We start from the raw sequence: 15880 nt of genomic DNA on the forward strand, positions 1-15880 counted from the left end.
CAACATGATATATAGTAGGAATGATATAATGCTTAGATAAAACCAGATTGTCCTGAATGCTGTTTTTATTGTCATAACAATTAACTCCTTCAGTGTATGCTGATGTCTGTCTTTATCCCTCTCTGCATACTTTTTCATAAGTTCTTAAGACAATTTATATTGACATTTATAAATAAGTAAGTTAATTAAAAGTAAGAAGACATTGTAACATCCTAATCCTGTGGGACACCATTCTATAAAAAAACCTTCCAAGGCTGCTCAAGGATAAGAACTTGTCAGGATTGGAAACTTGACATCATTGTTTTGAAAAATGCAAATTTATTTAGTTTAGCAATGAATTATCATTTTGGTTTTTCACCTTACTTTCAATACTGGCCACAGGACATACTGATGAAAGAGCACAAAGTGCCATTGTTTTGGACCAATACTGAAAACTTTATGCTGAAAAATCATAACTCACTGTTTTACTAATATCCTGAACACAGTGATTCAATTCTCCTTCTGAAGATGAAAACATATCACTCCTTGTAATCAAACTGTGAAGACTTGCTCCCTATTAAATAACCTTAGGTTACATACTGCTGCAGTTTTACTGGACTATTAAAAATGGCACTGTGAGTATTTATTACAAACAGTCAGGAAGGGTGACTTTTCTTACATGCGTATGATACAAAGAAGGCCATTAGAAGAAGGGTGCGTTGTGTGACTTGATATCAACTTTCTTCCCTTAATTTCTGCCTTTTGTTAAATATTTTCTCGATGTTTAGTTATTTGGATTATTTTCCTCCAGCACTTTGTCATAAGATCTTCTGTCAATTCATATTGTCTAGTTTTTGATGCAATATAATGTGTTTAGAAATAATCATTCATCCTGTGGCAAAGGTACATACAGAGTATGGCATCCTATGAACACCTGTTCAGTGTTGCTTGTTGACTTTAGTCCATGCTATTGGTAAAGATATTCCTTCAGGAATTTTCTGAGTAGTTTGTTTTGTCTTAAACAAAAATACTGGGAAATTAAATGGAAATGTTAATGGAATTATCTATTTTTTTTAATGCAGTATACTCTTCTTCTGTATAAGAAAGGTCTTGGCCTTGCCTGTATTGTACAGAATTAAAATCTGTTTCTCTAGAAAAATAAGTCCATTTCTCTATCCATAACATTATGAATATTGAATATTTATTAATACCATATTACTTACTGTGTAAATTATGTTGTATAATCAAATATATGTTTCATATAAACATTGATAGTAATTCAGCAAAATGTATGTGTTTCTCTGAAAGCATTTAATTACTTTTTTGTCTGATTTCTTTCTAGCACTTATGAAAAGAATGGTTCCTTTTGATACAAGTGCCACCAAGGAAGATTCCATTAATGTTGCTGGCAGTGACATGAAGCTGCAAACAGAAAGAGGGAAGCAGTAGCACATTTTACAAAAAAACACCAGCTTTCTCTGTGGTAAATTCCTTTCTGCTCTTCTTTGGTTTTGAACAGTAGTGATTCCATCTGCTATAAGAGTGATACACCCTTAGTGATTCAGCTCTTGCCAAACACTTAAATGAAAGAGCACCAAAAGTGACTCTAATGAACACTTGTGATAAGTTATGGAACTTGTACATAAAAGGTTTTCTGGGATTATGCTATTCTATTGCATTTGTTTCTGCGGTCCTCCTAATCTAAATTTGTTGTATTCTGGAAATATTATGAAATGAAAGACCTGTGATATTAATCTTTGCTATGAGCTTATTCACCTCTGCACAGAAATTGTTCTGACGTTTGTTTTTTTTATAACATTTAATAACATTATTGATAATGAAAAAATATTCAGACATGCCCTTTATCCTAATATTTATTGTGAGATCCAAGAAAGAAGTGATAAATATTAAAACCAAATTTCCTCAAAATCAGTGGGAATTTGTATCGTGATTTCAGGTTCAGCATATATCTGTTATCAGCTCTTTAGAATTATTCTTCTGACCAGAACAGTTTTATCAGATGACCTCTGGTAAGGCACTAAACAGCACCTGAATCTCACCCATCTGCATTAAGCATGTTGACGAGCATTGCTATGTGGCTATGAAGAGTTCAATAGGAGGGTTTAATGATTATTTCTTTATTCTGTTTTCTTCTCTTTTAGAAGAGACATCATATACATTTTTAAATGATATGGAAAATACAGTATTGCACAGTTGCATTTGTTTGGATATCTCTATTCTAAACAAAGTGGATACAATTCTGTGTTACTGTGCTCTCAAACAGCACATCACAGCAGAATTTTCTGGTGTCAAAAGAAATGAAAGTGTTTCTGGTAGTCTTTATTTTACTCCCCTCTCTAGTGCTTCTGATTTCATCACTACAAATGTGCCTGAAAGATTATGCCAAATCTATCAGCATACTGCAGCAACATGAACACCATTGAAACAATTTTGTTTTGTAGGCTTCTTACATATTTAGGATTCTTCTCCAAAACACTGTGTTGTCTTAGCACTGTAGGTGTCTGAGACATAATTTGCAGGTCACTATGTGCCACCTGAAAACAGGACTTTTCTTTTTTTTTTTTTTTAATTTTGATTAATATTCTGAAGACATGTTCTGCAGCCCCAGGGGCTTCTCTGGACAGTGCACTTACTTGACAATGCTGTTGTATTCAGTCTGTTTCAAACAGAACTTCCTGCTGAGAACATAAAAATCGGACAAGGAAATGAGAAAAAAAAGAATTAATTTCCCTTTCATTTTCTGTGCACTTAAATTACTTAATCTTTTAAAAAAACTCTAATTTGGTTAAAAAAGTTTTCGTTACCTGTTGTTTGTGTGGAGTGCTGTGCATTGTAGTGCTGGCATTGGCTTTTTGCAGACGTCTGGCACATCCGCTCATTCAGAAGGTCAAGAAAGCAAAACACGCACATCCGTCTTCTTCTGATCTCAAAAGCAATGACAGGGTCAAGACAAAACCAGAAACAAATAAACTTCTACTGTGGAAAAGGCAGGCCAAATAGAAGCCTGTTTGTGTCATAGTCTGTAAAAAATGTGGATTTCATGAAGCAGTGTTTAGCTCAAGCCACAGTTACCATAAAGTAAACTCACTTAAAGTGTATTAAACATTTGTATTTTTTTTTTTTTTTAATTACATCAGAGTGCAGCTGGAAACACAGTGTTTAAAATATTTTAGCTGGTTTGGTGAAACATTAACAAATTGCAAAATAAAACGTCATCAGCTTGCAGGCTTTATGGTACCTAGAAGTTATGGCTAAAATATAGAAAGGTCATTTTTAATTATATTATAAAACAATAAATTGTGCTCTCAAAACACCTCATGTTGTAATGAGGTCTGATGCATGAATTGCTGATGGATAAATGTATGCCCAGCCCACTTTACTGAAGCTGAAACAATTTTTAAGGTAAAGCGCCTGTTGGGAATTGAATGAGGCTTTAAGAGTCTCAACTGAGAAGTGATGCACAGAAAAATGTCTTCTCTTTTTCCTAAGGAATTTGTAAAACTTTGGATATTGCTTGGTCTTTATACCTATTTTCCTCACTTGTAACTAAGAAATTTGAAGTATGTTTCCTTAAAATAGTATCACTGGTGCTTTATAGTGTTAGAAAAATAAGGATAAGCAGTTTGAATTCCCTCATTATTACATTAAGTATTAAGCACAATGAAGGACAGAAATGACTATTAGGTGAATAATTTTCACTTTAAGACTAAGTATGCTCAGTGCTTAGTATATTTGCCTTTGGCCATGTGGCTGGTTTTTCAGCAGAGTTTATATCCTTTTTAAAAATTTTCTGAAGGGCTGGGGAAACAGAAGGGAAGAAGTCAAACCACTATTAAAAAAAAAAAAAAGAGGCATTTTCAATGAGTAGGCTTGTGGACTCCAAAGCCAGGAAATTCTTTTTTAAATTTACCCTCTTGGCAAGGCAGTCCAGATAACATGTAATATTTGTCTCTCTTCCACCTTTGGTAGAGGTTCATATTACAAAGGCTAAAGTTCCGTTCATGACATTATGTGAAACTGTCCCTTTGTGGTTTAAGAAATAATATTTTTTCCATACTGGCCTGAAATAGTATTCCTCTTACCAGTTTCAGTTTTTAAAGTAGAAAAACAGATAATTTTTTCATCAAACATTTTGTATATTTCAGATTTTTAAAATTGCTGTCCCTTCTGGTAATCAGGTTATTTTTATCCTTTAACCCTTTAATGACCTGTTTGTCCATTCCTGCCCAAAGCAGTAGTTTTCAAAATCAAAAATGTGGTATCACACTTAAAAATGGTGATTTGTTTATTTGTTCTGTTCAGCATTTGGTAAATCAGTCAACTTTGTGTGTATGTGCTAAGTACACAAAGATTAAAAAAGCTAGTATCAGGCAGCCATTTTTTTTAATACTGTCCTGAAATATAATGGTTCAATATTGTGCTTTCAGAAATGCACTGATCTTTTATTTCAGCATCAAATAATTGTCACTTGAATAACCTTTCTATTTTATACCCGTTGGTTCCTTAATGTTTTATAGCAGTCCTTAGAGTACTTATTTTTAATTTTGAGATAGTATTTACTAAATATTCAGAATAATTTATTTTTATTATGTAATTATGCAATCCTAAGAAGAAACATCAAATTAAAAATGAAACTTAGTCCAGGATAAAAAAATAAAATTTCGCAGTGTAAATTAGAGCAATATTCCTACATTTACTTATTAAATTTTTTATGGAAGCCATTCTTCATTGATGGTAAAAGTACTCCTTGGATATCCAGACCACAGCCACGTTCTTACTGGCTAACCTACCAAAGAAAATAAAGATATTGAAAATTCCTCAGAACAAAGAAAATACTATTTTAAAATCCACTTTTAAGCTGAGGAATCTGCCTATCAGTTAATCTCTGGCTTACAAGGCATAGTCTCTGCACTGTGTAGCACTGAATGGATTTTTCATGAATGAAAATGCCACTGTTACTCTGAAAGTAAACGATTAGGAATTTTTGTGACACAGATACCATTTTTATGGCTAAAAATGAGTGGTATGAAACCTGAATACATTCTCATGTATACAACAGGCAGAAGAATTTATTCATAAGCTTATCTGGGAGTGCTTGTTACAGGAGAATTTTACCATGGCTCTGTAAAACTCTTCATGTTCAAAGTGTGTTAGTAATATATTTATCTCTCTCCAAACCCCATCTTCACCTCACAGATGTAATTGATACTGAAGCTCATGTGAGCTGCAGGCCAATAGTCTGGGGATGCAGCCTTGTCAAAAATGGATGTGCAGGAGGACATCACACAAATTCTTGTGGTTTTGATCTAATTGTAGAATTTGGAAGCAGAGGTAGAGGAAAACTGGTAGTAGAAGGAATGGAAAGCAGCTCATGATTAAATTAAAATGTCAGGACACTTTTATTCTTGGTGCCCTAGTTTAAAGACTACTTTAGAGCTAGTATTTACATCAAAATAAATGTGATCCTTAAATAAGATTCCATCTTGGATAAATTATTTTTTTACATACTAAAATACTTTCTACTCTAGCACAGCTCATCTCAACCTTTTGTTGTAAACATGTTTGGCTGTTGTATGAACTGTTTTGCTTTTCTATGTAAAGAATTAAATTAATTTTAAATCTGAAGAAAAAGTTAGTGCTGTATATAGAAGTACAGCAGAGCAGAATCTGATAACATCAGTCTTTCAAAAATCTGTAAACTAATACTTTTGGGAATGTTGACAACAAAAATGAAAGAGATTGCTGTGGTTAAAATACAGCAATGTCCAGCGTTTGTCATTTGTGCTGACAACAATAGCTCTTGTGTTTCTATAGCTAAAGTTGCATATCTGCCATTTCTTGGGCTGTGTGAATGGGATTTTGTTTTATTTGCCTTAAGAGTGGCAAAAATGTCATGGGTCTTGAGAAAATACATGTTTGTTTTTAATTTCTAGTTATTTAAGTACCTACTTGGTACTATTTGGAACTAAATATCTTTTGAACCTGATTGCTAACATGTTTTCATTGAAGTAGTACATTTAAATACAGGAACTGCACAAAGACATCTCTTTTAGGGTAATCCTGCTATCTTTAGTTAGGAACATGGCTTCGTAATAGGTATTTTTCTTGAACAGGTACAGCCTGAGTTGTCTGTTATTTTTATCTGTTTTCAGACCAGAATTGTTCTGATCTTGACTGCTTTTCTTATCTGCTATCCACAGTGCACTAATATGTTAGAAGACATACCATCATCTCTTCACTTACCCCTTATCGATGATTTTGGTAGTTGATATGCCCAGGGAATTATATTAATTATGAAAACAGTTGTTTCTTAGAATCTTGTTTACTGAAATAAAACCTAATTTTGAAGATTATCCCACAGGCATAAGTAAATATGTCTTACTACATTTGTCTAGAATTTCTAAATGCTACCATTCATTCTATTTAGTTTGTAGTGCAAAATAGTAACGGATAGGCATTGCTGCAATAACCCAGAAATATTATTGATTCTAGACAGAAAAAGAGGCTGCAACTAATTTAGATCTGCCTAAGTGCTTAGTCTAGAACTTAAAAAAACTTCTATTGCAAAGTATATTTCTTCAGTGTATCAATATCAAATTTCCCTCAGTAAAAACACTTGCTGATGTCTAACATATTTCTGATACTGAAATTTGCTCAAAATAATCACACAGTATCATTCTGCAAATGTGGATTTCTGTGTCACTCACATTGTTAAACAAGCATTGAACTGGGGAGCTGGCCTCATTTGTGTTCTGCCATTAGGCTTTTAGAATCATAGAATCATTTCATTTGGAAGAGACCCTCAAGATCATCGGGTCCAACCATAACCTAACTCTAGCACTAACCCATGTCCCTAAGAACCTCGTCTAAATGCCTTTTAAACACCGTCAGGGATGGTGACTCCACCACTTCCCTGGGCAGCCTGTTCCAATGCTTCACAACCCTCTCTGTGAAAAATTTTTCTTAATATCGAATCTGAACCTTCCTTGAGGCAACTTGAGGCCATTTCCTCTCATCCTATCACTTGCTACTTGGGAGAAGAGACCAACACCCTCCATGCTACAACCTCCTTTCAGCTAGTTGTAGGCAGCGATAAGGTCTCCCCTCAGCATCCTTTTCTCCAGGCTAAACAGCCCCTGCTCCCTCAACAGCTCCTCGTAAGACTTGTGCTCCAAACCCCTCACAGAAACCACCAGTCACCCAGTTTTGCACTTAGTGTGGAAAACAATGGAGATAAACTGTGTTTTACTGCTGGCTAAAAGAACAGTTTGCTTCTCTGACATAATCTATTTTGTGTATGGAGCTCAATGTGTGCACCATTTTTAATGAAGCTTCACTGCTGGTTGCAGCACTGACAACATGTTTTCATCCAAACAGCTGCAACCATGAAGACATCATGTAGCTGGCAGACTTTTTGTTATATGTTTTGACTGACTTTGTCAGTCCGTCAGAAACCATGGAGTTGTTTCGTTTTCACTGGAGAGGCCTCCAGTGCAGTCACAAAGCTGGAAAAGCCACAAATCTTAGTGTGAACTACGTCAGCAGTGAGGCTCACTAGCCATGGAGTGTCAATCTGTTAGCATGTGTTCCATCAATTGATTTGAGGCCTGTAAATTAACAAATGACTAATCAACAACTTTTTTTAAAGTGGGATATATTATTCTTATTTGGTAGACAAAAAATCTTTGTGAAAATAGAAAACTCATGTATCAAAGTCAAGCAATGCTTTATTTTTCCAGAATGTAAGTAATTTCTACAACTTCACTAAGTTATAGCTTTTATCAATCTCACTTCATATCATTTCTTATTGTGAGAGTCTTGCTTGCCTTGATTTAGACTTAATTATGTTCTATATTTTGTGAAATTCTGCCTCTGATAAGAAAGAAAAGTAATTGTAGTAGGTAATTCCCTTCTGAGAGGAACAGGGGGCCCAATATGCAGAGTTGATCCTCATCATAGGGAAGTGTGGAGTCTACTTGAGCCCAGATCAGAGATATCACCAGGGCACTCCCCAACCTGGGGCCCTTGACAGACTACTACCCACTGCTGATCTTCCAGACAGGTGGGGAGGAAGCTGCTTCCCATAGTCTGAGGGCAATGAAGAAAGACTTCAGGGCTTTGGGACGGTTGGTGAAAGAGTCTGAGACACAAGTTTTTTTCTCTTCCCTCTTTCCATTTTTGGGTGATGATGTGGCATGGAATAGAAGGATCCAGTCCATAAATGCTTGGCTACGAGACTGACACTGCAGGCAGGACTTTGCGTTCTTTGATAATGGCTGGTTCTATAAGACTCCAGTCCGGACAGTAATACGTGGGCAAGGTTTATCTCACAGGGGCAAAAGGATGCTGGGACAGGAATTAGCAGGGCTCATTTGGAGAGCTTTAAACTAGATTCAAAGGGGTATGGGATTGTAATTGGGCTTGTACCAGTGGGGCGACACTCTAGTTTTGGTGAAGACTGGGAGGTCTCCCACCCCCTAGGGTGAAATCGGTGTGCTCAGCTCGCTGTCTGAAATGCCTGCACACCCATGCACGCAGCATGGGGAATAAGCAGAAGGAGTTAGAAACCTGTGTTTGGTCATGAGATTATGATCTGATGGCAGTTATGGAGACATGGTGGGACAGCTCACATGGCTGGAATGTGGTCATGGATGGCTATGTCCTTCTCAGGAAAGTCAGGCCAGCCAGGCATGGTGGTGGAGAGCTGCTCTTTGCGTGAGAGAGCAACTACAATGTATTAAGTACTGTCCAGAGGTGGATGAGGAGTGAGTTGAGAGTCTGTGGGTGAGAATTAAAGGGCAGGCTGGCCTGGGTGATAGTGTTGTGTATGTCTATTACAGGCCACCAGATCAGAGTGAGGAAGTTCATGAGGCCTTCTACAGGCAGCTGAGAGTGGCCTCACAGTCACAGGTCCTGGTCATCATGGGGCATTTTAACTTCCCTGATGTTTGTTGGAAGGACTACTCAGCCAGCCAGCCACAGTCTAGGAGGTTCCTCCAGCGCATTGATGAAAACTTCCAGAGGCAAATGGTGGATGAGCCAACTAGGAGAGAAACGCTGCTGGATCTCATTCACTAACAAGGAGGATCTGGTTGAAGCAGTAAAGGTTGAGGGCTGCCTTGGTTGCAGCAACCATGAGATGGTGGAGTTCAGGATCTCATATGGCAGGAACAGAATAGCAAGCAGAATTGCGACCCTGGACTTCAGTAGGGCAAACCTGGGCCTTTTCAAGCAATGGCTAGGGGAAATCCCATGGGTGAGGCTGCTTGAAGGTAAAGGGGCCCAAGATAGTTGGTTAGCATTCAAGGGCTGCTTCTACCAGGCTCAAGTTCAGAGCATCCCAGCAGGTAGGAAGTCAAGGAAAGGAGCCAGGAGACCTGCTTGGTTAAACAGGGAACTGCTGGGCAAACTCAAGTGGAAGAGGAGAGTTTAGAGATCATGGAAGGAGGGGCTGGCTGCTTGGAAAGAATATAAGGCTGTTGTCAGAGGATGTGGGGAGGTAACTAGGAAAGCTAAGCCCTCCTTGGAATTAAACTTTGTGAGAAGGGTGAAGGACAACAGAAAGAGTTTCTTCAAATACATGGCAGATAAAACTAACACCAGAGGCAATGTAGGCCCACTGATGAATGAGGTGGGTGCCCTGGTGACAGAAGATACAGAATTACTGAATGCCTTCTTTGTGTCTGTCTACTCTGCCAGAGGCTGTCTTGAGAAGCCCCGTACCCCTGGAGCCAGAGGAGGGCAGGACAATGGAGGAGTTCGCCTTGGTGGATGAGGACTGGGTTAAGGACCAATTAAGTAATCTGGACATTCATAAATCCATGGGTCTGGATGGGATGCACCTGTGGATGCTGAGGTTGCTGGCTGAGGTCATTGCTGGACTGCTCTCCATCATCTTTGCTAACTCTTAGGGAATGGGAGAGGTGCCTGAGGACTGGAGGAGAGCAAATGTCACTCCAGTCTTCAAAAAGGGCAAGAAGGAGGACCTGGGTAACTATAGACCGGTCAGCCTCACCTCCATCCCTGGAAAGGTGATGGAACAACTTATCCTTGGTGCCATCTCAGGGCATATCAAGCAGAAGAGGGTCATTACAGGCAGTCAACATGGCTTCACCAAGAGGAAGTTGTGCTTGACCAATGTCATAGCCTTTTATGAGGTCATAACCAGGTGGATGGTAAAGCAGTGGATGTGGTCTATCTTGATTTCAGTAAAGCATTTGACACAGTTTCTCACAGCATCCTTGCAGCTAAACTGAGGAAGTGTGGTCTGGACTATTGGGTAGTAAGGTGGACTGTGAACTGGCTGAAGGAAAGAAGCCAAAGAGTTGTGGTCAATGGGGCGGAGTCTAGTTGGAGGCTCGTATCTAGTGGAGTCCCTCAAGGGTCGATACTGGGACCAGTACTATTCAATATATTAATCAATGACTTGGATGAGGGAATAGAGTGTACTGTCAGCAAGTTTGCTGACGACACCAAACTGGGAGGAGTGGCTGACACACCAGAAGGCTGTGCTGCCATCCAGGGAATGAAATATAACAAGGGCAAGTGTAGAGTCTTGCACCTGAGCAAGCACAACTCCAGGTACCAGTATAAGTTGGGGAACGACCTGTTAGAGATCAGTATAGGGGAAATGGACCTGGTGTTCCTGGTAGACAGCAGGATGACCATGACCCAGCACTGTGCCCTTGTGGCCAGGGAGGCCAATGGCATCCTGGGCTGTATTAGAAGGGGGGTGGTTAGTAGGTCGAGAGACGTTCTCCTCCCCCTCTAGTTTGCCCTGGTGAGACCACATCTGGAATATTGTGTCCAGTTCTGGGCCCCTCAGTTCAAGAAGGACAGGGAACTGCTTGAGAGAGGCCAGTGCAGAGCCATGAAGATGATTAAGGGCGTGAAACATCTCCCTTATGAGGAAAGGCTGAGGGAGCTGGGTCTCTTTAGTTTGGAGAAAAGAAGATTGGGGGGTGACCTTATTAATGTTTTTAAATATGTAAAGGGTGAGTCTCAGGAGAATGGAGCCAGGCTCTTCACGGTGACAACCAATGATAAGACATGGGTCGATGAGTGCAAACTTGAACACAGGAGGTTCCACTTAAATATGAGAAGAAACTTCTTCTCAGTGAGGTGAGCAGAACACTGGAACAGGCTGCCCAGGGAGGTTGTGGAGTCTCCTTCTCTGAAGACATTCATAACCCACCTGGACACATTCCTGTGTGACCTGATCTTGGTGTTCCTGCTCTGGTGGGGTGATTGGACTGGATGATCTTTTGAGGTCCCTTCCAATCCCTAACATTCTTTGATAACTAGAAAAGCAGCTGATCCCATACCTCCTTAGAAGCACTACTAATTAAGTGGGTTGATGCATGAGTCATTTTCCTCCAGATCTTTTGTTTTCATTTAATTTGAATAAAATAGTGGTTTTTACATTTAGTAGTCTGAAACTGCAACATAATGAGTTTTATGATGTAGCATTTACATTGGGAAATTCTAAAACTAGTAATTGCCCAGGCATCTTATACATGTATTACATCACATTTCTCAGTCAGCTATTGGCACTGCAGTATACTGTAAAATGACCTTAAAGAATCTGCAGAATTTCATTGGATAACAGGTATGCAGGATGTCTCTGTACTGGGGTGAAGTCATAAAGGTTGGTTTATTTCCTCTAAACCTTGTTGTACCTGCTAATGCAATGGGAATAGGCACAGTGGAATGAAATTCCTCAACATGCAATTATTTCCTGACCTAAAGTTCCTGCAAGACCTTTAGTAGTTAAGCAAGGAGTCCAACTCCTGATTTAATAGAAAAGGCTCCCTGTCACATTCTCATATAAGTTCAACTCTCAGCAGGGTATTAGGGACATCTATGTGAAAAAATGTGTATCTGTCTTTTCTTTATTAAATTTTCATCTTATTTATACTTTCTCCCAAGTTTGATTCTGTGTGAACGTGTAAACATGCTGCGACCTTCCATTCCTGTCAAATGCACCAGAGGCAGCATGTTGATGCTGACATTGCTGTAGTAACCAGAACTATTCCAATTTCCTTCAAACTTGATTTCTGTAATGTAAGGATGTGTTTAAACTTTTAATAGCTATGCAGACTTCCTGTAGCATTCTGTTCACTTAATTACATATCTTTCTTATAGATGTAGATACACATAAACGTGTTTATACACTGTAAAACTTGACTGGTCAAAAAATATTACTCCTTTGTGCTTGGAAATCCTGACTACACTAAAACTAGCAGAGGCCTTGCCTCTAATACCAGTGGAGTTACAATTTCATGCTGAGGTTGAGAAAAGGGGAGAGAAATATTTTCTCAGTGTACTTTTTCATTGCATTTTGGATGTCTGCAAGTCTATAATATGTGTTGGTCTGGGGAGCAGGAAATACTTACTGAAAAATCCAGGATCTTACAAGAATAATTGTGTAACAAATGGTAAATATTTTGAATAATTTGGCACTCATTTTTCTATTAGAAATTTTTTTCAAAACCTGAGAAATAGGATTTTACTTCATTGAGGCTTTTGTGTATTTACTTTTAGTTTTCAAGAAAACTAAAATTTAGTTATATAATGAAAGCTACTGTACTTCTAGATGGCATCAATGCAGACTTATGAAATTTGCAAAGTTCTGAAATGTTACAGTTCTTTGTTCCACTCTTGTGTGTTACTTCAGCTTTTTCAAAATAATGAAACCTTCTCAAAGGAGAAAGAGTTCATTGTTAAGGTGTATCAATTGTATTTCACAATCAGCACTAAATGTTTTGTTTCACATCAGTTTTCAAGAAAATCTAGTAATTAATTGACTACTGATTTTATTCTCTTGGTGCTGCATTGATCTTGGAATGCCTGTGCTTGATTTATACCAAAATGAAGCCAGAGTCAAATCTCATGTATAAAGCATAACTACCAATCAGAATACTAAGTGCTGAGACTGTGTCAAGTTATTACCATATGGAGTGTATGAAAGCTGTTGTGCTATAAGTATGTTGCTGCAAACTGATAGCTTGACAGAGTCTGCAAGTATTTTTATGTATGAATTTGGTCACGGCTTTACCTGGAAAGTTCATATGTTAATTTATTGTCAACATTTGTACCTACTTTCTGTGATCAGAATATAAAATGTTAGCCAAAGAGGCAGTAACAAAAGTATTGAACTTCATTACTTTTTACTGAGTTGGGACTTACTCCAACCTATTCCTGAAAGCAAGGTCACAAGGATTTACTGCAACTCAGGAGATAGTTAGTACCTTTGCAGGATCAAAGTTGCTAGCTGTACTCGTAATTTAAAGTGTAACATGAAATATTGTCATTTTTGTAAGCTAACAAAATAAATTATTTTTCCAAGCAGTGCCTAGCATCTGTATTCATTTGCTTAACACTGCCAAACTTTTGTGTGGACCTGTTTTTTATAATTGATCTTTTTTGTTTTGTGTGAAATATAAATGTGCCATGTGGATTTATGTTGTCAGGTTTTGCTTTTTAACTTGCCACTGAGTACAACAACATGCTCTCGGATTTTTTTTGTTTTCTTCTGTGAAATTTGTTTGAAAACTAAGATTGTCGTTTCAAGCCAGTAGTTTTCCTCAGAAGTGTGTTTAAAACACTTATTTAGGTAAAAGATTTGTTTACCATTATGGACCAAAAAATAAATCTGGCAACATATTATAGTGTTAAAACAGGGATGGGCCAGTACATTGGCCATGAATCACTTGAGTGTTTCCAGAGTTACCCCTGAATGGGAGAAGGCTGTTGTGCCCACAGCCTCACAGAGTGTGACCAAGATTGATTTGTACAGAACACATGCCTTCATCTAAATGAACTTGCCTTTGTAGTCAACAGGGTACCTGCAATCTATGGCATCATTCATCTTTCCCCAAAATAAATAGCCAGGGTTTGATCAAATGAATTGTGGCCAGCTGCTCGAACTATATTGACTAGATCTCCATTAACAAAAAGGTAAAATGGACAGCTATTAGGTTGTTGCAAAAGTGATTGTGGTTTTAGACCAGAAATTTTAAATAATTATAACTAACACCTCCTTTTTCATCAAAATAGGAATCATTACAATCAACACATTTTTGCCAACAAAAAATAAGTATGTTTATTCCTGTAGCATAAAAATCCATGCTTCAGGATTCAACGAGCTCTTGGAAAGGATTTTCTGCATCCTGCTGGTTGTGGAAGCGTTTTTCTTGAAAAAAGTTGTTGAGGTGCTTGAAGAAGTGGTAGTCAGTTGTCAAGAGGTTAGGTGAATACGGCAGATGAGGCAAAACTTCGTAGCCCAATTCATTCAACTTTTGAAGCATTGTTTATGCAATGTGTCATCAGGTGGTGGTGTTGTGAAGAACTGGGCCCTTTCTGTTGGCCAATGCCAACTGCAGGTGTTGCAGTTTTCAGTGCATCTCCTCGATTTGCTGAGCATACTTGTCAGATGTAATGGTTTCACGAGGATTCAGAAAACTGTAGTGGATCAGACCAGCAGCAGACCACCAAACAGTGACAATGACCATTTTTGGTGCAAGTTTGACTTTCGGAAGTGCTTTGGAGGTTCTTTTAGGTCCAACCACTGAGCTGGTCATTGCCAGTTGTTGTATACAATCCACTTTTTTGTTGCATGTCACAATCCGATCAAGAAGTTGTTTGTTGTTGTTGCATAGAAGATGAGACTTCGAACAAGGATTCTTTTGATTTTCAGTCGGTACCTGCTTACCGAGCTTTTTCACCTTTCCAATTGTACGTTTGTCAGCAGTTCCTGGGCCAAATGCATTGTTGATGTTGCAAGTTGTCTCCACTGCTTTACAACCCATTTTGAACTTGAATAAGAAAATTGCTCGAATTTGCTTTATATCTAACATTATTTCCATACTCTAAAATAAATATAAAATAAACAGCTAGTAATAAGTCAGTAGCAAAAAAAAGTAAAGTGAGAAAACAGCATTAAAATGATGTATAACATAACCACATTTTTTTAGGAATGTATTTCAATATCAAATGGCAAATTTCAACAGTGCAAAAACTGCAATTCCTTTTGCACCAATACCTTAGGCGCATATATGTGGCAGTTGCACACACCCTGATAAGGTCCAAGGCTTTCAACACAGCAGCTGCTGGCTTTTTCACACCCTTTGTGCCCCACTGTGACTGTCCTCATGTATGCACCTTGGCTGGGTGTCGACCATTGCATCTCCTCCATCCTGGGGCATTGTGACACCAGGCACATACATTTCCACAGTTTGGGAGCAGTAGGGGTGAGACCTTCAGTCAACAGAGAGGGTCCTCAGCCAATGAGGCACCCCTGAACCCAGAAAGCATCTGTAGTATGCCCATAAATAACCACAGCCCAGATGCGACCAGGCTGTAAAATGAGGCCCCTGTGAAGATACCCTTTGAGTGGTCTTCTTGGAGTAGTGAGACTATGATCAGAGCCCTCCTCTTAAAAATGGACATCGTTTAAGGAGACTTCCTGGGATTGAGTGCCTTCAGCTTCTCTTTGGTGAGTGGTTATTTCTTCTAGACATATCCTGGAGTGAGCCATTTACCCCCTCTGGGTAAGTGATTATTTCTTCTGGGGACCATTGAGGAGAGAAGTTTATTTTGAGTGTGTGGATGCTTTGGATAATCTTCTTGTGTTGTCACATAGTAATAATATCCCCCTCTGGTATACTGAACCTGCAGTTTATTAAATGTTGTCAGGATGCTGACTGATTTTTTTTTTTAATTACACACCCCACCATCTCCCCACCCCCTGACTTTGCACTGATTTCTGTTGTTTATTTTCAGTCTCTCAATTTGGTTTTGAGTTTTGATTCCAAATTAAGGTGTGTTTAAGCCTGTTATTTGCCTGGAGCCATTTTGTGGTGCCTCCATGACAATATGT

General features: G+C 38.5%; 1 protein-coding gene across 5 annotated transcripts in view; it reads left to right on the top strand.

Moving 5' to 3' along the window:
- Positions 1-13350, top strand: part of CEP128 (centrosomal protein 128) — a 133568-nt gene extending 120218 nt beyond the window's left edge. For all 5 annotated transcript variants that reach the window (XM_065063757.1, XM_065063756.1, XM_065063758.1 and 2 more), the window contains one exon: positions 1322-13350. In XM_065063757.1, the coding sequence (XP_064919829.1) occupies positions 1322-1428 (107 nt within the window). In that variant the 3' untranslated portion in view covers positions 1429-13350. The remainder of the gene's footprint in view (positions 1-1321) is intronic.
- The last annotated feature ends 2530 nt before the right edge of the window (positions 13351-15880 follow it).

This window comes from Columba livia, chromosome 5 (assembly GCF_036013475.1).
Source record: "Columba livia isolate bColLiv1 breed racing homer chromosome 5, bColLiv1.pat.W.v2, whole genome shotgun sequence".
Taxonomy (NCBI): Eukaryota; Metazoa; Chordata; class Aves; order Columbiformes; family Columbidae; genus Columba; species Columba livia.